The 25,234-nt window shown below is 43.2% G+C and overlaps 1 protein-coding gene and 1 long non-coding RNA gene across 6 annotated transcripts in view; one reads left to right on the top strand and one right to left on the bottom strand.

Moving 5' to 3' along the window:
• Nucleotides 1–1,803: 1,803 nt before the first annotated feature.
• LOC109492413 lies at nt 1,804–24,985 on the bottom strand. Of its 3 annotated transcripts, none has more exons than XR_006586903.1 (3): nt 24,924–24,985; nt 4,421–4,489; nt 1,804–2,131 (listed from the first exon to the last, which is right to left on the bottom strand). It is a non-coding gene; the product is annotated as an uncharacterized LOC109492413 (long non-coding RNA). The 3 variants fall into 3 exon arrangements; XR_002146257.2 differs by having other exon boundaries at nt 4,421–4,492; nt 24,924–24,962; XR_002736752.2 differs by lacking the exon at nt 24,924–24,985 and adding an exon at nt 23,676–23,804 and having other exon boundaries at nt 4,421–4,492.
• Nucleotides 23,908–25,234, top strand: part of MAP3K21 (mitogen-activated protein kinase kinase kinase 21) — a 66,688-nt gene continuing 65,361 nt past the window's right edge. For all 3 annotated transcript variants that reach the window (XM_011287217.3, XM_011287216.3, XR_006586900.1), the window contains exon 1: nt 23,908–24,978. In XM_011287217.3, the coding sequence (XP_011285519.3) occupies nt 24,156–24,978 (823 nt within the window). In that variant the 5' untranslated portion in view covers nt 23,908–24,155. The remainder of the gene's footprint in view (nt 24,979–25,234) is intronic.

The raw sequence follows: 25,234 nt of genomic DNA, 5'->3' as shown, positions 1-25,234 counted from the left end.
TAAATATTAAAAAATTTATCCTTGGCAATAGACAGGCATTGAAATGCTTTAAGCCTGGATGTGACATAAACAACAGTGCAGGGGGAAATGTTGAATACCTGGAACAGCAAGAATGAATGTGATATTGAGGGATTAAATGTGACTGAGGACTTGGCAACCAATTCAACGTAGAGATAAAAGAATAAAGTAACTTCCGGGGCACCTGGGACACTCAGTCGGTTCAGCATCTGACTCTTGGCTTTGGTTCAGGTTATGATCTCATGATTTTATGAGTTCGAGCCCCACATCAGGTTCTGCACTGGTGGCACAGAGCCTGTTGAGGAGTCTCTGTCTGCCCCTCCCCCATTCTCTCTCTCTCTCTCCTTCTCTGTCTCCCAAATAAAATAAAACTTTAACAATTATTTTAAAAGAAAGTAATTTTCTGTTTGGGGGTGGGGTGGTGATGCGGTGAAATTAATCAAGTTAGGGAATGTTAGGCTGTGTAGCAGGGAAAAACAAAACCCAAAAAACGACGGCTCTGAATTTTCCTGGGGACTTAGCGGGGGGGGTAGTGGGACGATGGTCTCTGGGGCTTAGCAGAGGTGTCTCAAGTGGGGACACAGACTTGGGGAATTCCAGGAAAGGGAGTGACAGACTCCTGGAAAAGAGTGTGGAGTAGGAAGCGTGGGGGCTGTGGATCACAAGGGTTAAAGCAGGCGGAAAGAAGGAAAGAGAAGAGGAGACCAAGGAGGGCCTGTTACCACCAAGTAACTACAGGGGGAAAGAGCAACTCCAGAAGGAAATGGTTAATCGTGTCAAGTGCCACAGAAGAGGCCAAATACAGAGTGAACATTGTCGTTAGGAGTAATCCATGCTTCCTGCAGCTCCAGGATCGAAGGTAGTGACATGGGCAGATACCTGATTCATTCTCTTTCATAAGAGTGAGCATGTTCTGGGGCGCCTGGGTGGCTCAGTCGGTTAAGAGTCCAACTTCGGCTCAGGTCATGATCTCACGGTCTGTGAGTTCGAGCCCCGCATCGGGCTCTGTGCTGACAGCTCAGAGCCTGGAGTCTGCTTCGGATTCTGCGTCTCCCTCTCACTCTGACCCTCCCCCGTTCATGCTCTGTCTCTCTCTGTCTCAAAAATAAATAAACATTAAAAAAAAAAAAAAAAAAGAGTGAGCATGTTCTGAAGAAGCAGAAGCGACCAAAATAAGCAACTCTCTAGAGCACCTGGGGGTAGGTGTCAGCAAAGTGCTCCTTTTAACGAATTGGCTTTTAATACGGGGGAATGGGCGTCTGGGTGGCTCGGTCAGTTAAGCGTCCACCTCGGGCTCAGGTCACGATCTCACGGTTCGTGGGCTCGAGCCCCGCATCGGGCTCTGTGCTGACAGCTCAGAGCCTGGAGCCTGCTTCGGATTCTGTGTCTCCCTCTCTCTCTGCCCCTCCCCTGCTCATGCTCTGTCTCCCTCTGTCTCAAAAATAAATATAAACAGTTAAAATATTAAAAAAACAAAAAACACAGGGGAAAAAAATAAGCATGTCTCTTCTCCACCACTCTGATTTTCTGGGGTAGCCTAAATCTACTCTCCTGGCTTTAACTATTATGCATGTGTTAATGACCTGAAGTCTTTATATTCAGCCCTGACTCCTTTCCTGAACTTCAGATTTATATCCCCTTGGAGGCCCCCCAACCTCAGCATGTTCACACTCATTGTTCACACTCAGCATGTGTCACTCACTGGCTTCTCCCTTATTGGCAATTCTCCTGTTGCACCTTCTGTATTTTGGTTTGTTTTTTAAAAACAAAACAAAACAAAAACAAAAGATCTCACATATTTATTACTGAACCAACCTACTTGTCCAGAAGCATAGCAATAGAGGAAAATCATTTCCCCAATAAAACATGTCTATTGTTCAGGTGGTGGCACTGTTTACAGTGTGATAGGGTACAAGCATGTGACCCTCCTGCGGCATGAATATATATGCCATCTCCTGTGTGATCCCTCACAGACCCAGCTTGGTTCTTCTCCATCCAGGGCTTCCTCCTGGAGTTGCACCTGATTTCATTACCACTTTTCATCCAAATCCCCTGGGGAATGGGACCATTCTGCTTTTGTTTCTTGGCCAGGAATTGCTTGATCCTGAAATTCCTGTGAGAAGACATGACCAGGAACAATCAACCGCACATACCATGATGGCAGAGAAAAGTGTGCCTTCTGTATTTTGGATCGTAATCACTTAGAAGTGGGGATTTGGAGGCACCTGGGTGGCTCAGTAGGTTGAGTGTCCAATGCTTGATTTCGGCTCAGGTCATGATCTCACAGTTTGTGGGATGGAGCCTTGCGTCAGGCTCTGTGCTAATGGTGTGGATCCTTCCTGGGATTCTCTCTCTCTCTCTGCCCCCCTCTCTCTCTCTCTGCCAAAATAAATACATAATTTTTAAAAAGAACCAGGAATCTACCCTAGATCCCCCTTCTCTCCCATCCCTCTTTCTCTTAGCAACTCATCCAGTCAATCATCAAGTCTTATCAATTTTATCTCCAAGAGACTATTACTAGATACGTTTCGCTCTGTCCCTACAACCACTGCTTCGGGTGAGGTCCTGAGGATTTCTCACTTGAACTATCTCAGTGGCTTCCTGATGGGTTTTCGTTTCTCCAGCTTAACCCCCTAGGTCAATTAATGTCCATCCAGGAAGAAAAGAAAAGAGGAGCTCTTGGCTTTTAAGCAGAGATGACCTGACAGGGCAAAGGGAAAAGCTGAGACAGGAAATGATGGATGATGAAGAACCTGGAGATGAGCAAAGGCAGAAGCAGGGCTCCTAGGACCGGAGGTGGTACTGTCCGAACTGAGAAGCCAAGGATGGGTAGCAGGAGACAGAGCCGTGGCAGTGCAGGTTGGAGAGAGTTGGAGCCTGGAGGATGTACAGCTGCCTCAACAAATCCCACAACAGGCAACAGTGGGGGTAGGGATACATGAATGCCCTGACTTCTCTTCTCCAGACTTCCAATCTCTACCTCTCCCTTCCATTGACCAAACCTACCTGGAACTCATGGTGCATGGAAGCCTGGGGAATGTGGTTACCTGCATAAAGAGTAGAGCAGGTGAAGGGGAAGCCAAAGCGATTTACATAAAACGTAAGTCCAACCTCACTACCCCTTCTTAAATTTTTTTCCATCACACGCAAAAACAAACAAACAAAAAGCAGTTAAGGGCCCCCTGAGCCTTGTCCTCACCAAATCCCCACGACCTCATCTCTGGAAACCCAAACTACTTATATATCTTTGCACACACCATGCTGCGTCATGCCTTTCTGCTTCTGCTGATACTGTTTCCTCAGCAAGTCAACATATGTCAACATACCTATCACACACACACACACACACACACACACACACACACACCTGTGCATGGGATTTTTATTGGGATTATAACTGAATCTACTAGTCAATTTTTAGAGAATTGACATCTTCTTAATTTTTTTTTATTATTTATTTTTGAGAGAGAGAGAGAGCAAGAGAGAGCAAGCACAAGATGGGGAGAGGCAGAGAGAAGGAGACACAGAAGCCGAAGCAGGCTCCAGGCTCTGAGCTGTCAGCACAGAACTCGGGGACTCGAACCCACAAACTGTGAGATAACTGAGGCAAATTCAGACGCTTAACCTACTGAGCCACCCCAGTGCCCCTTGACGTCTTCTTAATATTCAACTTTTCCGATGATGAACAAGATGTAGCCCTTCATTTATTAAGACCTTTCACTAATATTTTATAGTTTTCCATGTAGAACTCTTGTACGTTATTTATTGGCACCCAGCGTGGGCCATGATCCAATTGACTAGGGCTGAGGAAAGCAATGTAAAAACTGAAATATTAGGGAACTGAGATTAACTGGAATTGAAATACTAAAGTTTATATGGGAGCTGGAACACCACCTTTCCATGGCCAGAGGCATATCCAGGCTCCTCATCGTGTAGGAATGGCCTTCGAGGTGAAGTGTGTTTGTCTAGCCCCTAATGTAGGCAATAGAGCTGGAGAGAGGGCAGTGACTCAGCTGTGTTTGAGTCACCACAACATAAACAGTGGAGTTAGGTGCAGCAAGATGGCTTTGCAGAGCAGTAAAATTCCTAATGTCCTTGGCTTCCTGAGGCTCTTTCCCACTGCTTCCCCTGTCAAGTGCAACTCTAAATGGATATCAGCACCCTGAGGATTTGCTCCAGCAGAGGATGACAATATGGCTACGCCAAAGAGCAGTGAACAAACATGAGCAGTCTAGAGCCCCGGGCAAAGAAAGGCTGATGGAGGCGTCCACGCAGCCTGTACCTTGGTGTGCCCACCCACTGACCCTAGTGAAGGGGTCCTTATGCTGTTCAATGGTCCATGCTCTTCATCTGCCAGTCTGCTGTCAGTTCATGGGCCCCGTTGAGGCTCATTCTTACTCACTATTATGGATGGAACACTCTTTGGACTCCAAGAAAGCTCTGAGTGTGGGCAAGTGGGAAGAGGTTGTATCTGCTGGAGAAATAAAATAGTGATTAATAGCATTTGTCATAGTCCTATGAGATTAATCCTCATTAATTTAAAGAGCCTCATTTATAACTATGAGCAAAAAATAAAAAATTTTAAATTACCAAAATAATTAAAGATTCAAAAGCTAACCACTCTAAGAAAATGGCCCCCATGAAAATAGGGCACCTGAAGAAAATAATAAGAGGTCCTTAAACATTAGAATTCATGTTCTCCATGAGATTCGAGGGACTATTGCATCGATTAAAAACAAAATAACAAGACATTATGAAAGAGGAAAAATTGGAAAGGAGAAGAGAATTTTGGCTATTAACAGAGCTTGTGATTATCACATACAAACATTTTCAGAAAAGAGAGAAGGAAGAATGCTTATGAACTCATTCTATGGGGCAAGTATTTCCCTGATTCCAAAACAGATGAAGACATGACAAGAAAAGAAAACCTCAGACTATTCGTTATTCCTCTATAATAAAAACAAAATCCTCAACAAAATATTGGCATTCTAAATCCAGTAACATATTAAAAAAATATTAGATACCATAATTCTGTAGGAGTCTTCCCAGGAATTCAAGGATGGTTTAATATCCCAAAATCAAGCATTTGAGGGTGACCTTAATCTGTGTGTTGCAGGGCACCACAAATGTCTACCACACTTTTGGGTACGCATTCTCAGAGCTACCAGAAAATGTGCTTCACTAAAATGAGTGACTATACTAGGGCAGAGAAAGTTATGGAACATGGGAACAAACTATGGAAAAAAGAAAAGGAAAATAAAAAAGAATTACTGTCTACAAGCTCACAAAACAGCATGCCTAGAGAATAACCCATCCAGACGAAGAATAAGATGTATTTTGAATACAATGCCAGTGACAATTTTAGGTCTATTTGAATATTTCACTTCTTTTGACCTTTTGGTAAATCGAATTTTGAAAAAGTTTGTCCATCTAGTCTAAATTTTCTACTTTGTCTGCATAAAGCTGTTAATACCATGCTCTTGTGATTTTTAAGAGCTGGCATAAATACACAATGATGTGTGCCTTTTCATTCCCAAAATCCATTATTTGTGCCTCCTGTCTCCTTCATGGTCACTCATCAGGGATTGATCAAATTAACCAGAACAAACATTTGACTGTGTTCATCTTCTCTATCAAATTTTTGCTATTTTGTTATTTTACGTTCTCAATTTGTTTTCCTGGCTTTTATTGTATTTGAGCGTAATTTGTTCTTTTTCTAATGTCTTGAGGTAGATGCTTGGCTCATTTGTTTTTTTGCCACAGCTCCTAATATATTGTTGAAACTATGTAGTTACATACAGCTAAACCTATACAGTTAAACCTATAAATTTTTCCCTAACCATTGTGTTAGTTGCACTCTACAAACTTTATATATATATATATATATATATATATATATATATATATATAGTGTGTGTGTGGTATATATAATATATATATTTTGTATATATATTCGTTATATATATATTTGTTATATATATTTTCTTGGGCATATATATGGACATATATATTGTATATACATATTATTGTTCAGTTCAAAATATTTTCTAGTTTCCATTGGGACTCCCATAACCCATGGGTTATTTAGAAATATATTGCCTTAGAGATATGTTGGTATACATATATATGAGAAATTTTAGAATAATTCATGATTTCCCATTTAATTCCAGAGAACATACTCTAAATGATTTCAATTATTTGTTGAGACTTGATTTATGACAAAGTATATGGTCAGTTTGGTAAATCATTGTGTGTGCTTTAAAAGAATGATTTATAGGGGTGCCTAGGTGGCTCAGTCTGTTGAGTGTCCAACGTCGGCTCAGGTCATGATCTCATGGCTCACGGGTTCAAGCCCCGCGACCGGCTCCGTGCTGACAGCTCAGAGCCTGGAGCCTGCCTCAGATTCTGTGTCTCCTCTCTCTGACCCCCTCCCCTGCTTGCTCTCTGTCCCTCTCTCTGTCTCTCAAAAATAAATAAATGTTAAAAAATAATAATAAATAAATAAATAAATAAATAAATAAATGATTGATATGCACATTTAAGATTCAGTGTTCTATAAATGTCCAGTGATTAAATCTGATAATCATGGAGTAGGTTTTATTCTATTGTGAAGAAAGTTGAGGAAAAGGAGTTGGGGGGAAGAAGGATAAGAAGGAAAAAAAAAGAAAAAGCAGAACAGCTCTTACTTCTTTGTAGCACTAGGTGGCGCTAGAACACTGCTGCCAATACAGTAAAATACAGTACACTGCCATTATTCTAAAGAGGCAAAGACTTTTTTTTTTTTTTTTTTTTTAATTTTGAGAGAGAGAGAGAATGAGCTTGGGAGGGGAAGACAGAGAAGGAAACAGAGAATCCCCAGCAGGCTCCATGCTATTAGCACAGAGCCCAATGTGGGGCTTGAACTCAGGAACCATGGGATCATGACCTGAGCTGAAGTCAGATGCTTAACCGACTGAGCCACCCAGGCAGCCCTAAAGAGGCAAAGACTTCAAACAAAACGTGGATTCAATACTCCAGAAATCCACCAAAATGACAGTACTACTTTTCAACCTGTTTAGTTTGTTCATGTCTTGTGAAAGTCAGTGCGTACTGTGAGTGTGTTTTGTGAGTGAATATGACATATTTATTGAATTATTTTCTCTTTAACTTCTGTGCAAATTAGTGGCCCCGACAAACAGAAGAGAAACACTGAAAACTCAAGGTGTATTCTAAATAACTTAAAGACATTTTCAGAGATAAAGGAAGATTTTTCTTGGACATTAAAATGACACATCAGGCCCCTACCCCAAAATGACCAAGAACAAAAAACCTGACATTAACAGGGATCCTAAGGCAGTCGACATCTGCATTCCCAGAGTAAGGACTTTGGTCAACTCACTCTCCCACAAAACTGATGACAATAGAGGCACAAGCAACATCAATCATTTCAGAACCCTGGAAATTAACCAAAGCCATGGACTGAACAGCAAATCCTCTGTCCACAAGAAACTATTTAACTTAGGTAAGACAGTGGGGTCTGTGACATTTTAACAGAGGTCCTTGCCATCCTTCCTGCATCCCAGGCCCAGTGACCTTCAGGTATAGACAAGAGTGTCTTTTAGGCTGACGTGAGAGGACACCAGACAATAACTCGAATCCACACAGCAAAATAAAGGACACCAGCAAAACTAACTACACAGCTAAATATAAAAACATTATAAACATGCTTTTGTTTATAATTTCTTCATGCTCACATCTATTTTCAAAGGCAACTATATAAAGCAAGAATTACAAAACTGTGATGTAGAGCTTATGATACTATAAAGATGAAATGTGCATGAACAGAACAGCTTAAAGGTGGGAGGGAACAGAGTTATATGGGAGCCAAGGTCTTAAATAATATTGTAATTAAATTAATATTCATCAGACTTAAATTGTTTTAAGTGGTGATTTTAATCTCTACTATAACCACTAACAAACTAAAATTTAAAGTTACAGTAAAAGAAAGTATAAGGGAATTAAAACGGCATACTAGAAAATATCCTCTTAGCAATAAAGGAGGCAGTAATGGAGGAACAGAGACACAAAAAAGACAGAACATATAAAACAAATAACAAAATGGCAGATATAAGTCCTACATTCTCAGTGATTACACTAAACACAAATCGATTAAGCCTGAAATCAAAAGGCAGATTGGCAGAATGGATTAAAAAGAATTAATCAAATGATAAGTTGCTACCGAACACACCCTGATTCAAAGATACAAATAGGTGGTGGGGTGCCTGAGTGACTCAGTTGGTTAATTGTCCAACTCTTGGTTTCAGCTCGGGTCATGATCTCACAGCCCGTGACATGGAGACCCATTAACAGTGCAGAGACTGCTTGGGATTTTCTCTGTCCCTCTCTATCTGCCTCTTCCCCATCATGCTTGCACTCTCTCTTTCTGTCTCTCTCTCTCTCTCAAAACGAATAAATAAACTTTTAAAAAAAGGTACAGGGGCACCTGGGTGGCTCAGTTGGTTAAGCATCTGATTTCAGCTCAGGTCATGATCCCGCAGTTCATGAGTTTGAGCCCTGCATCGAGCTCTGTACTGACAGCTCAGAGCCTGAAGCCTGCTTCAGATTCTGTGTCTGCCTCTCTCTCTCTTTACCCCTCCCCCACTCACGCTCTGTCTGTCTGTCTCTCTCTCTCAAAAATAAATAAACATAAAAAAAATTTTTTTAAGGTACAAATAGGTGTAAAATAAGAATTGAAAAAGACACAAATGCAAACAAAGAGAGTCTGAGTGACCATACTCATATCAAACGAAATAGACTTTGAGACAACAGCTGTTACTAAGAAAAAGAACATTTATAATGATAAAGGATTAATTTATTAAGATTTAACAAATATGAACATATATGCACCTAACTAGAGAGCCGCATAACATAGGAAATAAAGACTGACAGAATTAAAGAGAGAAATAGGCAATTCAATGAGTTGGAGACTTCAGTAATGTACTTTCAGTAATGGAAAGAATAACTACACAGAAGATCAACAAGTAAACATAAGTCTTGACTTCTGGATATGTTGTGGATATCCTGTCTAGGCAGTGGCGACTTCCATCCAGAATTTGCTTTGGATGTCCAGATTCATGATACCTCACAAACACCAAGAGGGTATGAAAATTTTATTACTTCTCTAATTAGGTTTTCTGCAGAAAACCTTAGGTCTCCCCAAGCAAATCTGTAAAGGGCTCAAGAGAGTGGAGAAAGGAGGGGTGCCTAGGTGACTAAGTTGGTTAAGTGTCCAACTCTAGATTTCAGCTCAGGTCATGACCTCACAGTTTGTAAGTTCGAGCTCCACATTGAGCTCTGCCCTGGCAGTGTGGTGCCTACTTGGGATTCTCTCTCTCTCTCTCTCTCTGCCCCTCCCCTGCTTGCTCTCTCTCTCTCCCTCTCTCTCTCTCTCCCTAAGTAAATAAATTAAAAAGAGAGAGTGGAGAAAGGAGAATGCTTTTGGGTTTTTTGTGAGGAAGGAGTGGGACCAGGGTGAGAGGCCCCACGTATAGGCACAGAATTGCATGGTTTGAATTTCCTACTGGTTCCAAAGAAAAGATGCCTAGCCTTTCTTTACAGATTACCCGAATGTAGGAAAAAGAGACAGTGAAGGTAAAGCCCAAAGGCTGTGAGCAGTCAGTAACAACTGCTGGTGAGGATGTGGAGGAATTGTAACACTCACACACTCCTGGCGGGAATTCAAAATGGTGCAGGTGCTTTGGAAAACAGTCTGGCAATTCCTCAGTATTAAACATTAAATACCATACAACCCATCTCTTCCACTCCTAGGCCTATACTGAAGATGAATGAAAACATATATCCACGTAAAAACTTGTACATGAATGTTCATAGCAGGATTATTCCTAATAACCAACAAAATGGAAACAAACCAAATGCTGACTAACAGATGAATGGATAGACTCAACGTGATATGTCCATACAATATTATTTGGCAATAAAAAAGAATGAAGTACTGACACATGTCACAACATTGATGAACTTTGACACAGTGTTGTTATACAAAGTGAAAGAAGCCGATCACCGCATGTTGTACGAGCACAGATCCAATGATACGAAATGTGCTGAATGAGCAAATCTATATAGAGACAGTGAATTAGTGGTTGCTGGGGGCTGTGGGTATGATATCAGGTAATGGGAACTGAACGTTAATAGATACAGGGTTTCTTTTCAGGGAGACTAAATGTTCTAAAATTAGATAGTGGTGTTGGTTGCGCAACTTGTGAACATAGCAAACACCTCTGAACTGTGCACTTTCAATGGGTGAACAGTATGGTATGTGAGTTACACTCAACAAGCAGATTATTTATTTTTTATTTTTTTAACGTTTTATTTATTTTTGAGAGACAGAGAGAACACGAGCAGGGGAGGGCCAGAGAGAGAGGAAGACACAGAATCCAAAGCAGGTTCCAGGCTCTGAGCAGTCAGCATAGAGCCTGACGCAGGGCTCAAACCCACAAACCATGAGATGATGACCTGGGTTGAAGTCAGACGCTTAACCGACTGAGCCACCCAAGTGCCCCTATACTCAATAAAGCAGAATAAGAAGAAACACATAAAACCAAACCAAAATATATGCCACCTTTACACTATAGTGAAGGGTTAGTTTAGATTCTGAGGATTTATTTTCCTTTAGGGTGTTTACCAATGCTGGCAAAAGTAACTTGCACTGAGGACGCTGTGATGGTAAAGGGCACCCAGAGGGCTTCTGGGATGTCGAAATGTTCTGTATCTTGAACTGGGTCATGACTGCAAGGGTGTTTGCTTTACAGTAATTCATTAGGCTTTGTATATATGTTTTATGAATTGCTCTCTCTGAGTGCTCTATCTTAAAATAGTAATCTTTAAAAAGAGATAGGTTCTAGTAAAGTTATCAAACTTCAAAGATGAGGAATCTTTGGGTAACCTAGGCAAAAACAAAAACAAAAAAAACCCAAACCCCCCCCCCAAAAAAAGTCACCTATTAAGGGAAAATATTAGATTAGCCTCAGAATTTTCTTCAGAATCATATAATGTGAAAAGTTGATGACATCATGGTTACAAAGTTCTTTGGAAAAGATCAGTGTAAGTTTTTGCTACTATTATGGTAGAGCTCAGAATTTTATAACAGATAGTAATGGTTTCCACCCAATGGTCTCCTTGGGTCAGGCACTATTATTAGCATTTTATATGCATTAACTCATTTAGTCTACAAAACAACTCTTCAAGGTAGAAGCTACAATTATTCCCCCTTTTATAAATGAGAAAATAGGGGCATCTGGGTGGCTCAGTAGGTTAAGCATCCGACTTCAGCTCAGGTCATGATCTCACAGTACGTGAGTTCAAGCCCCGAGTCAGGCTCTGTGCTGACAGGTCGGAGCCTGGAGCCTGCTTCAGATTCTGTCTCCCTCTCTCTCTGCCCCTCCCCTGCTCATGCTCTGTCTCTCTCTGTCTCAAAAAAAAAAAAAATTATAAATGAGAAAATAAGCATAAATAGCATAACTGATACTTATCAACCATGTACCCCATTTATATAGAATATATCATCATTTCAGACATTCACAGGGCATTTACAAAATCTGGTCATATACTCAGAAAAGAAAATATCAATAAGAAGAGGAACAATACAAATAATATTTTCTGATCAGAATTTAATAAAAGTAGAAACTAACAACCCATCTAGAAAAAAAAAAAAAAACACAACCCCTATCATCTAGAAATTCCAAAAGTGATTTCTTAAAATTCTGTTGGTTCAAAAAAAGAGGTAAAGGTCACCAAAATAGAATACCTAGAAAATAATAAAAACATGGCCTATCAGGACCAACAGTTACAAAAACAGGTAGGGTTGGGGGCGCTTGGGTGTCTCAGTCGGTTGAGTGTCTGACTCTTGATTTTGGCTCAGGTCATGATCCCCGGGTCGTGGGATCGAGCCCCGCATCGGGCTCTGTGCTGAGCACAGAGCCTGCTTAAGATTCTCTGTCTCTTCCTCTGCCCCCTCTCCCTCTCGCGTGCATGTGCACTCTCTCTCTCCCTCTCTCAAAAAGTAAAAAATAAAAAAAAGTACTATTCAAAGAAAATTTTACAGCTCCAAATAATTATGCTACTCAAAGTGTTTACAGGAGCCCCACTGGTAGCCTATGATCAATGGCTACTGTCCTCCTTCTGAAACAGTCAATGTTACACATAGATGAATTCTTACTGAATTAATTTATAATTCTCACTTCATATTTAAGACACAAAGATAAGTCATTTAACATACACAGACCCCCTAAAAATCAACACCAAAAGGCCAACCAGAAATGAGTAAAGAAAAAAGAACTGATAGTTCACAGAAAGGGTAATTCAAAGGACTCAAACATCTGAAAAGATGTTCAGTCTCGATCACAATAAGAAATACAGTTAAAAACTATGGAAAACAAATGGTCCCCATCAGCCTCCCTTGCTTTTTGCAAAGAGCAAAGTTCCATTTTGCACTGCATTGAGGAGGGTGTGGGGAACCCCATTGCTGGTGGCAATGCAAAGGGGTACAATCTCTAGGAAGGACCATTTAGCCAAATCTATCAAAACAGCTAGTGAACACCCTTTTGTTCAGTGAGCCACTCCTAGAAATTTATCTTATTTGTATGCTGGCACTCCTGCGAATGGCAAATGTACAAGGATAGTCCCTGCAGCACTTTTCGTGACAATAGAAAATTGGAAGCAACCTAAATTTCCATCAAAGGACATCATTAAGGTACAGTATACAGAGAGGACTATGTAGCCGTTAGAGAGAATGAAGCAACTTTCAAAGTTCTGCTACGACATGATCTCTAAGATATATTAAGTGCAGGGGTGCTTGGGTGTCTCAGCCAGTTTAGCATCCGACTTGGGCTCAGGTCACGATCTCCCGGTTTGTGAGTTCAAGCCCCACATCTGGCTCTGTGTTGACAGCTCAGAACCTGGAGCCTGTTTCAGATTCTGTGTCTCCCTCTCTCTCTGCCTCTCCCCCATTCACGCTGTCTCTTCTCTCTCTCTCTCAAAAATAAATAAACATTAAAAAATTTTTAAGATATATTAAGTGAAAATAGGTATAAAATAGTGTATAAATAAATGTATGTGTGTATGAATCTATCCCTGGAGAGGTACAAATTTAACCCTTAGGCAAAGAAATGGATGGCTAGGGGTTGGAGGGCATGTAGGAGAGAAATTCTACTTTTCAAAGTATCCTTTCGTGTACATGATTTTTAAAAAATACATATGCAGAGCACCTGGGTGGTTCAGTTGGTTAAGCATCCAACATCAGCTCAGGTCATGATCTCAGGGTTCATGAGTTCAAGCCCCCCTAGGGCTCTGTGGTGACAGCTTGGAGCCTCCTTCGGATTCTGTGTCTCCCTCTCTCTCTGCCCCTCCCTGTTCACGTTCTGTCCCTCTCTCTCAAAAATAAGTAAACATTAAAAAATTTTTAAAAATTAAAAATAAAAAAATATGTATGCAAAAAATAATTAGAACACACACAGAAGATTTCTAGGATCCTAAATATGGAAAATGTGAAAAGATAGAGGCGTCTAATGAAAAGAACAATAAACTGCTAAAAGAATATTAATGTCACTTGAAAAACCAGGCTTGGAATCCATCTAAGAAGGGGAAAAAAACAAAAAACAAAAAAACAAGGTTTCTCATACAAAGGTTAATATTAGAGAGAACCAAGTAGAAGCTGAGACTCAGATTTTACCTGTTGAATAATAGCATAATTTGTCAGTATTTTTTCAAGACGCTTAATTTCAAATGTTTGAAAGGCTGAGGTTTCTTTTCTTTTTTCTTTTCTTTTCTTTTCTTTTCTTTTCTTTTCTTTTCTTTTCTTTTCTTTTCGGGCATTCTTACTGTTATTCTAGAAAACCAGTTTGCCCAAGAGCATTATCAGATAAGAAAACACCCTTGAAAGAGATACTTACTGGAAGTATTCCCTCACTGAACCCTCAACTAGAAGAGATTAGAAAGACTTCAAATAATCCTGTGATTAAGTAGCAACCACAAAACAATACTTTACATTGATCTGGCACAAGACCGGCTTCAAAGTCTTTTATATTCATCAGGTCCTTCAGGCTAACAGCACCAACCCAGTAAGGTAACACTAACGCCCTTAAAATCAGGAAGTCCACATCATGACGCAGATGCTGTGGCTTTAGGCCCTGGAAATTTTTGCAGACAATAAAACTAACATTGAGGCATGAGAAAGAGCAGCAACAAGAAGGGATTAAACCGGAGTAGTTACAACTGGTAGGTTCCACACTTGTGTTTACAGGAGGGAAGGTCAGCTGGGTTAATTTAAGAGTTCTGAAGAAATTTCTGCAGAGATTTCTTTTTTAATGTTTTTATTTATTTTTGAGACGGAGAGAGCCAGAGCATGAGCAGGGGAGGGGCAGAGAGAGAGGGAGACACAGAATCCGAAGCAGGCTCCAGGCTCCGAGCTGTCAGCACAGAGCCCGACACGGGGCTCGAACTCGCAGACCGTGAGACCATGACCTGAGCTGAAGTCCGACGCTTAACCGACTAAGCCACCCAGGCGCTCCTGCAGAGGTTTTAAAAGACTGAGAGTAAGTCTTCACTTCATGAGAGGAATCTAAACTACATAGTTCAGTACTGAATTAGCCTATGCTTAAGCATTAATTAGAAAGAAGCGCTTGGATTTATTTAGTGTTTTTCTTCGAAGGATTTCAAAAGAGTTGCTTAGTTTAGTTACTCCATTAATTCTCATGGTATTCATCAAACTCTTTTTTTTTTTCTAATTTTTTAACGCTTATTTATTTTTGAGAGGCGGCTGGGGTGGCAGAGAGAGGGGGAGACAAAGAATCCAAAGCAGGCTCCAAGCTCTGAGCTGTCAGCACAGAGCCCCATGTGGGGCTTGAAGTCACAAAGGGTGAGATCGTGACCTGAGCCGGGGTAGGAGACTTAACTGACTGACCCGCCCAGGCGCCCCTATATTCATCAAACTCTTAACAGTCTTCTAACTTTATATATAGATTTTAAAAATTGGCGAGTGCAAAAGCAGTTCAAGGTCACTACCAGGATCAGTAGCGTCTGTAGGCTTTTGTTGTGTATCCCAGGCTGGTTTAGGAAGCTTACACACCAAAAGTACATCTGATGAGCAGGAAACCATCATTTTCAAAATGAGTAAGATAAAAGAGGCTCAGTTTGCTCAGAGTAGAAAAGTCAACTCACAAAAGCAGACCCATGAGTCCAAGAATCAGACATTCTGATCAAGAACATGAACTTACTGTATGTTTTGTAATGTATGTACATAACAAGCTGCTGGCACATAATAAAAAGTAAACAGCAAAAATAAACCTATTATTCTATGGTTTTTTTCACTAGGATCTTTCACTTAGATCTTAGCGAAAGATCTTTTTTTAAAAAAATCATCTCTGTTCTTTGTGTCCCCTGTTTAATATTTCTAGCAGGTTATGAAGAATCAGCCATTATATTTGAAAAGAGTCCAGTAAATCACAAATAAAACGAATTTTGGTGGGACAAAATGTACAAAAATGGTTACTCAGGCTGGAATGGAAACCTTCCTATCTCAGGCCCAAGGTCACGAGCTTTGTAGCTTTACCTCAGAAGAGATATCTTTAAGGGTTTAAAAAAGACCTTGGCTGTGTGAAACGACTCGGATTTTTACAATGTTGTGTTATTCAGTGAAGTCGTTCATTGTCCATTTGAGCAGCCCCGACTGTAATCTGTAACTTTAAGCACGGACAGGCAAGGCTCTAGTCTTGTCCAGTGATTAAAGTGCCAGAAATTCTAAGACATCGCGACTCCTCTAAAGCTGAAAGCCTGCTGAAACTTTGAGAATGTTTAGGAACCTGACACACAGACTGAAAGCTTCAGTCCAAAGCTTCAACACTGACCATACAGGCCAATAAATGTTACCTCGTTATGGTTTGCTGTGTCATTATCATCACCATATTGCTATTATTACTCATTTAACCCCGCATCTTTAAACTCATGGACAGGAAGCCAGAGAGCCAGATGCGAGAGAAAAATGCTAATTTACCATCTCAGCACATTCACAAAGTACTTCATGCTCCTTTTCACTCACACTACCTTCATTTGTGGTTGCTCAACGACAATTTTGAAGCCATGAACTGGGCCTTCATGAGAGCGTGAAAGTCAAAGTGTACTGTGAACTCCCTTGTAGTATATGTTCAACTGATCTGTCTTCAGATAATTGGTGTCCAATTCCTTGATCCCTTCCAAGTTTTGTTCGATCTCACCTTCTCAACAACAAGGCCACCCTGACCTCCCTACTGAATACATCATGCACCTACTCATTGTGGCTTTGCCCCATTCCCGATCCATATTTTCCTGTGTTCTTTTTTTATGTTATACTGGAGTTATCAAATCCTAATAGACTATGTAATTTATTTATTCTATTTTCCGTCTACTGATGCTAAAATATAAGCTTCATCATGACAGAGAACTTTGTCCTGTTCATTTTTATATCCCAAGTACCTTGATTACTTCCTGACGCTCAAAAAAAAAAAAAAAAAAAAAAACAGGTATTGAACGATGAGGCTATTCACTCTCTGTATTCTCTCCTGTCTTAACTGCAACTTATTTGTACCGTTACTTGGTTTAACTGTAGCATAATTCATGATAGATGAATAAGAAATCTGACGATACCAGAATAAAATTACAATAATTTGTCACATACATGCATAATTTGGTTTGCTCAAAAAGCCCTATGTTTTGAGATGTGACAGGCCCAAGAGCCTTGGCAATGACCATTCCAAATTTTAACTCCGACCACCTTGTGCAAAACGTTTATCTTTTGCTGGCAGATGAAATTGATTTTTGGCATAGGAAAATAAACCAGATGCACACTGGTGAAACACCACACAAAAGATCTCCGAAATGTAATCCAAGTAAGTCACAACAGCTGGCATTGGCAAAATTCCAGGATATCAATCAAAACGCTTTCTGTCTTAACAAGACTGGCGCACTACCAGACACGAGCAATTAAATTGCACTGTTAATCGTCTTCCTAATGTTCTTTATTTCACATCTAAAAGTATACAGTTCTGAGAAAAGAGCACCAAAAATGCTGGGAGACTTTTTTTTAATCCCAAATATTTTTCCATTTTTAAAAGAATTCACACACATAGTTCATGAGGGAACATATTTTCCTTACCCCCCCTTCCCACCTCTCCAGGGTGTCTCACCTCTGGTCATGCACAGACACCATGGCCCATCTTTAACGTTTTTTCTAATCTGTCTTCCTTTCTCTGCTCTTCCCAAGAAAACACCCTTTCCTGTGTCTGGAAACCTGGGAGAGCTGGTCACCTTGCAAACAACCTCGCCTCTCACTGATCCCCACCATCTTTCAACTGTTCTGCCACACCATACGTTCCACAGATTGGGCCCTCTCTCAATATGGCTGTTTCCTCGTATCTGTTAGCCTTGACTCTAAGATCCTTGATGGCAAAAGGGCCTCTAAATGTACCTTCACCACCATCCTTCTTCAGCCTTCAAGGTTTTCACCACAGATCTACTGAAGCTGAATTTTAAATGTCAGCAACCTTCTCTACATCGATTCCTCTTGGGTCATGGCTACCCAGTGGGTAGATTAGGCACCCCCCTCCCAAGAAAGGGATGATATTTTCCGCTACTTGCTACTGAAGTTCCTTCAAATGGGAAACTGGAAGTCAAAGCAGGTAGGAGAGTCAACATTACTCTCTCTTTTTGTCTTCAGGTCTAAGTCAAAGCCCATGAGAAAAAGCCAGATTTTCTGGTTTAATGTGAAGGTTTTATGTTTGTTTGTTCCGTTTTGTAGACTTACTGACTTTACTGCCATGTTGCTGAAATGTCCTAGCTTCGTCTGTACCAGCCAGCACTATACCAGGATATCGAGCAAAGGGTCTTATGCCCCTATTTGAATAAAAGCCTAATCAGCAGAACTGATTTTTTAAAAAAATCCTCCCATTAATCTAGGACAATTCTAAACTTTTCAAATCTCAGGACCGCTTTACATGCTTACAAGTTATGAAGACCTCAAAGAGGTTCTGTGTATCTTTCTGTATATATTTGGTGTATTTGTGTTCTAACTGTCAGTAATGTCTATAGTGGAATTAAAACTAAGAAAATTGTAAAATATGCATTTATAGCTTTATTTTAAAATAAGAACATTAAACCCATCACAGGGTAACATGTAACATATTTTTATGAAAAAAAAATTGTTTTTCCCCAAACTAAAACATATAAATAAGTTGACTGGCATTGTTTCAGGTTTTTGTAGATCTTTTTTCTACCTGGTTAAATAGGAGATCACCAAATTCTCTTATGTGCTTCTTCATTCAGCTTGTTGCAAAATACTGTGCTGGTTGAAACATACAGAGAAATTCCAGTCTCATACAGATGAGTGATTGGAAGAAACAGAAGTATTTTTTAACTTTTGATTTTGAGATAATTATAGATTTGCACACAATTGTAAGAAATAATACAGAGAAAGCCTGTGTGCCTCTCTCCCAGTTTCCCTAGCATAACTATAGTATATCACAACAAGGACATCAACACTGATACAATCCAGCGAACTTATTTGGGTCTCAGGTTTTACATGCATTCATCTGTGTGTGTGTGTGTGTGTGTGTGTGTGTGTGTGTGTGTGTGTGTGTGTTTAGTTCTGTGCCATTTTTTCACATGTGCACAATTGTGTGACCAGCATCCCAGTTCAGATACGGAATAGTTCCATCACACAGGTCTCCCACACTAATCTCTCTCTCCATCTCCCTAACTCCTAAACACTGCTAATCTTTCCTGAGACAGAAGTATTTTTCATAGCCTTTACAGGGAAACCATGGACATTCTCTAATACTATCCCCAAACTGGACAAGTGGTGGCCTTTTAAAGACAAGTTACAATGTGGAATCTGAAATCATTATGGAATGCTCTTTTTTCCATTTATGGTTTTGTGATATCAAAAAGATATTGGTCTTTGGGAAAATACTGGCTCACTGAGCTAAGCAGGTCTTTCAAATGATGGCTTATTTCATTGTACAATACCAAGAAATCACATTTCTTAATATTACTACCAACCCTATCACAAAACACTTTAAGTGTCTAGGAAGTTATGGAGCTAAGGAAAAGAGCTACAAGTTTTGCAAAATCCTGATTTTTCTTGCAAGCTCCAATTTTATCACTGGCAACACATCCCTTCAGTGGTTTTTCCATGAGATAATAGTCCTGCTGTGTTCCTTTTCTAGAAAATGTCTTCCAAATACTCAAATCTGAATAACTACAATTTGTTTATCACTCATTCTTTCAAATAAAAATGGTATCGATGAAAAAAGTGATCAAAGGATCACTGAAGTGCTTTTTCTTTTCTTTTTTTTTTAATTTTTTTTCAACGTTTATTTATTTTTGGGACAGAGAGAAACAGAGCACGAACGGGGGAGGGGCAGAGAGAGAGGGAGACACAGAATCGGAAACAGGCTCCGAGCCATCAGCCCAGAGCCCGACACGGGGCTCGAACTCACGGACCGCGAGATCGTGACCTGGCTGAAGTCGGACGCTTAACCGACTGCGCCACCCAGGCGCCCCTAAAGTGCTTTTTCTTAAACGGCCATCATATTTGGGTATGCAGCAGAATTATTTATATATATTTCCCATTATGTCACAGAGAATGTTAACGACCTATACTCAAAAGTGAAGATTTAATACAATTACTAGTTTTTACTGTTTTATCAAGGGCATTTCAAAGTGAACCTGGCATTTTTTTCTTTTACTGCAAGTGTGTGACATTGAAGAACACAGTCACTACTTGTGCAATTTGGTGTCACTGCCTCGATTCGCTGCACTAACCATCAGTGCAAATGTCAACACAGTGAAAAAGGCAAATATTTTGGTATAATCATGAAAATAATTTTGACCTTGTGGACCCCCTGAAACAGTCTCAGGGATCTCTTGGGGCCCACAGACCACACTTTGAGAACAGCTGACCTAAGATAAAAGGGGTAGTGATAATTAATTAGAGGAAGATTCTCCAAAGAGAAGATGATTCTTGAGGGTTGATTCTCCTTCCCGAATCAACCACAGACCGATACAACTTTTCAAGAGAACAATTCTCTGGTTTCCCTAACACTAATGTGTTGCCCTCTTTGTCTGATTCCTTTTAATTTTTTTCCCTTGGTTCTTCTTTTTACCAGCTTTCATTTACATGTATTTGTCACCAAAGTTCTGTCTTAGCACTCTGCTCTTGAGTTATGACAGTCTTCCTGGTAGAATGTGCTGGGCTAGACAGAGGGGGCATGATTATAGCACACATCTCTAGGTAGTGCTATTTCCCCAACTAAAGATTTGGTGGGGGGGGTGGGGTGGTAAGAAAAAAGACACAAAAGTAACAAGTGATGAATTTTAGGATCATCCAGTCCAGGCAGACACCATCAGGACAGTTTGCTGCTCAGAGGTCCGAGATGGGGAAAAGGTCCCAGGGGATCACACGGCTGGTGGTTCAAGGAGGTCAACAGGGAGACTCTTTGGATTGTGGTATTGAGACTTATAATCACTCAGTACTCCTGTTAGTATCAGGTGTGTGAGTCAAGAGAGATCTCCAGTTTAGCCAAGTTAGAAGGCTTCACAGACTGATCCGTCTGGAACTGGAGAGGAGGGGGGAGTCCTGGCAGGTAGCAGAGTCCCTGAAGGTTACGAGGAGCCTGCCAGGGTAAATGAAACTGTCACACTGCTCAGACAGGCACACACAGGGTCCCCCTGCTCCCTACATGGCCTAGAATAGTTCCCTACAGTGTGAGACATCACCTTAGAGAATTACTTCCAAAATTCAATTCCCTGCATCTCTGGTCTCCTTTCTGAGTTTCTCATTCTCTGACATTCCAGCTGTAAAATTCAGTACCCCCAAACCATCCCAAATTTAACACGTCAAAGAATAACCATCTCCCTAAAACCATTTCCTAGGTCATTTGACATCATTACCTTTCACCTACTTCCTTAAGTTAGAAACCTGGGTGGAGTTATCTTGAACACTTCCCACAAGCCCTCATCCACAATTCTAAAATCTGAGAAGCTCCAAAAAACCAAAACCAACTTTGTCAGGAGGCATTAGAAGTCATTTGGCAACAAAACTTGACATGAAATGACATGAGGCTCTTTTGGGCTTTATTTATCTCACTTGGTGAGTTTTTTGTTTTTTGGTTTTTTTTACATTTTGGGGCAGAAATATCCATGTGTTTGATTTTGCAGTGCTGTCCCATCCCGAATTGAAAGAGTTAGTATTCAAATATGTACTATATTGTTAAGATTCTAAACCCTGGCACTAAAATTCTAAATCCCCAAATTCTAAATCCTGGCACTTATCTGGACCCCTGAGCTTGGGATGAGGTCCTGGGGGCTTGTAATTGGTGATGAAGCACTTTTGATTCTTCTCTGCATATTGTGTCTGGCACTGGGCTGTTTCTTTCCTGATGCCAGGGCCGTGGGTTCCAGCCCCCCCCCCCGCCCAATTCTCCCTTTTCCTGTGTCAGTGGTCTCTCTCTTTGTTCTCTTGCTTCTCACCTCGCCCTAGTCATACGTATTGCTTCCATGTTTGCTAATCTCATCTTTACACAGTTTCAATATAATCACATCATGGCTCTGTCCTGAAACATCAGGGCTCCCCAGCACCCCCAGCCGTGTATTCCCAACCTCGGTCATTCCAGTACAACTTTCTTGATATCTGCTATATCCATGTGCCAACTGTACTATTTTAATTATGTTTCCTTTTGAGTTGACTTTTTTTTTTTTGCTTAATTTTTTGGGGTGAGAATCTTAATTTCAGTGCTGCAAATGGAAAATCCATGATGCTAGTCGTACATAGAAGACAACCATAAATGTAAGTACTCAAAAACCAAAACGATTAGAAACTATTTGTCAAAGGGACCAGAGACTGGCTTGCTCTCTTTTTTAAAAAGGGATATTAATAATAAGAGGACTGTTACTATTATTGGGCACTTACTATGTGCTAAGCACCTTCCACACCTTTACATCCATTATCTCCTTCAGTCTCCCCAACCATCCTGAGGTAGGAACTATTTGTTATTATTCTCATTTTACAGATAAGAAACTGAGCTGCAGAGAAGTAAAGTGACTGTGTTCAAAGTCACACAGCCAGTAACAGTATAATTGAAAAGACCATGACTTTCTCATTATATATATAGCGATATTATTATGCCCTATCCTCCTAAAACCCAAATCGTCTCTTCATTTGCTGGTGGTAAAGGACGCAGACTTCAGGCTGGCCTACAACAGGGCCCTCTCGTTCCTTTAGAATTTTTGCAATTGGGCTTTCTTCTTTCTAGTCTCATCGCTTGCCATAGTAACCTCTTGACCTCTAGCAGCGCCCTGAGCGCAGTATTTATTTGTTCTCTCTTGTTTATGTGCACATGGCCTGAGATGTCCTTGTTCCTCTTTGCTGTTAATCCCAGCCATAGTCAGCTCAAATAACACACCACAAGGCATTCCCCAGTGACTCTAGGCAACAGGAAGTGCTTCTTCACCTTGAGCCCAGGACAACTGGTTTATTCTTCTCTTGTGGAACTTTCTTTATTCCCTTATCATTCTCTAGCGAAGGGGCTTTGTAACTTCCAGTCTTTAGCATAGGGCCTTAGACAGAGTAAGTGCTCGTTAATCATTAAATGAGAAATATTGACACCTGGAAGATTTCTTCCCACATCTCCATCAATAGAGACAGGAGACCCACATCTGTCTAGGCCTGTCACCATCAGGACAGAAACTGTAAAAGGGGGGTAGAACACGGGTGGGGTGGGGTGCGAGGGCAATGGGGCAGAGAAGGGAGTCTCTGTGAGTCTGGGCAGGGAGAGAAGGCGGGCTATGTCTCACAGTGGCAGACCATTTCATGAGAACTCGTCATTTTATTCCTTTCCACAGCCCTTCTGACCCAGTAAACTCTCGAAGATGATTTTCTTAAATAATGAAAAAATTACAGAGAAAAAAGTATGTTCATACAGGAAAATCTCAAAGTTCCTCCTTATCGCTAGCCTTGACATGCTCCCTGCCCTCAGACATAAAAGCTTCACTTTCCATCTCTTATGAGCTTATCCTTCCCTGCACAGAGCGAACGGGTAAGGGTGGAGGCCCTGCTTCCCAGAACGTTTCTGTACAGAGTTCGTCCCGAGCGAAGCGCCAGTACACACCTGTGAATGAACAGTCAGCACAGCAGTGAAGGCTGGAGCTCTGGGCACAGACTCCCTCGCTCTATTCGCCTTTTCTGGGAATATGTCTGGCCAACGCTTTTAAACCCGAACCTGTGGGTTCACAGGGGACAGGGGGTTCTTTCACACTCGAGGGACCAGTAAAGAAAGGCAAACGCGGGATTATCTGTCAAGAAGAACGAGCTTCGGGGCCTCTACAACCTGCAGCTCACTGCGCGGGGGATCCGTAATCTGGTTAGTTCTGGGCTGGGCGGTGGATTTCCAACGCTCGCAGCCCGGGAACTGATATGGCAAGGCTGATACGGATTTGTTCTGCGACCTGTTCTGAGATGCACCGTGACTCTCCCAGAACTGCGACCTAGTCCCTCGCGTCACGCCCCAGCGCCCCGGATCCTCCTCAGCCGCTGCACTGCTTTTTGGAGAAGTGTGGCCTCCCCGAAGCCTTACCCTTGGCTTGACTTTTCTGGAAAACCTCGTGCACCCACTGCCGGCTCCGCCTCCCGGGCCAAGTGGGCGCGGCGCACCCAAGCCCCTGAGCGTCAGCGGCGGGGGCGGCCCCGGACCCGGGGTCTGGGCGGGCCGCGAGGGGGCGTGGCGGGCCAGCGCGGTGGGCGGGTCCCGGCGGGGCGGGGCGGGGCGGGGCGGGCCCGGCGGGGCGGGTCCAGGCCGCTGCTAGGCCCAGCCTGCCACAGGCCCGCCGCAGGCCCAGCGCGCCACCATGGTGCTACAGCGCCCGCCACCGCGGGGACCGCTGCAGCAGCACAGGCGACCCAGGCGGGACGGGGACGGACGCCGGGGCCTACGGGTAGTGGGCCCGTGAACCCCCGCGTCCCGACTCCCCCTCCTTGCCGGACCATGCGCGCCCCCAGCCGCCCCGGAGGCTGAGCCCGTCGCCCCGCTCCGCCGTCGCCCTCCCGGCCGCCCCCCATGGCCTTGCCGGGCTCCGAGGGCGCGGCTGACAGGCCGGTGTCCCCGGTCCGGGGCGCCCCCGCCGGCTCCGCGTCGTCGTCGTCCGCCTCCTCCGGCGGCTCGGCCTCCGCCCCGGCCGCGGCGGGAGCGGGGCTGTGGGCCGCTCTGTACGACTACGAGGCGCGCGGCGAGGACGAGCTGAGCCTGCGGCGCGGCCAGCTGGTGGAGGTGCTGTCCCAGGACGCCTCCGTGTCGGGCGACGAGGGCTGGTGGGCCGGCCAGGTGCAGCGGCGCCTGGGCATCTTCCCCGCCAACTACGTGGCGCCGTGCCGCCCGGCCGCCAGCCCCGCGCCGCCGCCGCCGCCGCCGCGGCCCGGCTCGCCGGTGCACATCGACTTCGAGCGGCTGGAGCTCAAGGAGCTCATCGGCGCCGGCGGCTTCGGGCAGGTGTACCGCGCCACCTGGCAGGGCCAGGAGGTGGCGGTGAAGGCGGCGCGGCGCGACCCGGAGCAGGACGCGGCGGCGGCGGCCGAGAGCGTGCGGCGGGAGGCGAGGCTCTTCGCCATGCTGCGGCACCCCAACATCATCGAGCTGCGCGGCGTGTGCCTGCAGCAGCCGCACCTCTGCCTGGTGCTCGAGTTCGCCCGCGGCGGAGCGCTCAACCGCGCGCTGGCCGCCGCCAACGCTGCCCCGGACCCGCGCGCGCCCGGTGCGCGCCGCGCGCGCCGCATCCCCCCGCACGTGCTGGTCAACTGGGCTGTGCAGATCGCGCGGGGCATGCTGTACCTGCACGAGGAGGCCGTCGTGTCCATCCTGCACCGGGACCTCAAGTCCAGCAACAGTAAGTGGGCCAGGGAGGTGGTGGGCGGGGAGGGGGGCGGGAGACGCAGCCTTGCTCGGCGGAGCCCACCGCGCGTGCCAGCCCTGGGCGGGCCCCCGGGCGTAGAACCAGGTGGAAGGAGGCTCCAGCAGCACCTCCTGAGCAGGCCTTTCGGGGCCCAGAGATCCCGCTAGACCTTGGGTACTTGCTTTGGGGCAGGTGACGCACTCACCTTGACTTCCTTCTGTTGCTTTTGGGTGCCTTTTTTAAAAAGGCA

Source organism: Felis catus, chromosome D2 (assembly GCF_018350175.1).
Source record: "Felis catus isolate Fca126 chromosome D2, F.catus_Fca126_mat1.0, whole genome shotgun sequence".
Classification (NCBI taxonomy): Eukaryota; Metazoa; Chordata; class Mammalia; order Carnivora; family Felidae; genus Felis; species Felis catus.
Note: the sequence above shows the minus strand (reverse complement) of the source record. Positions and strands in the feature narration are given on the sequence as shown.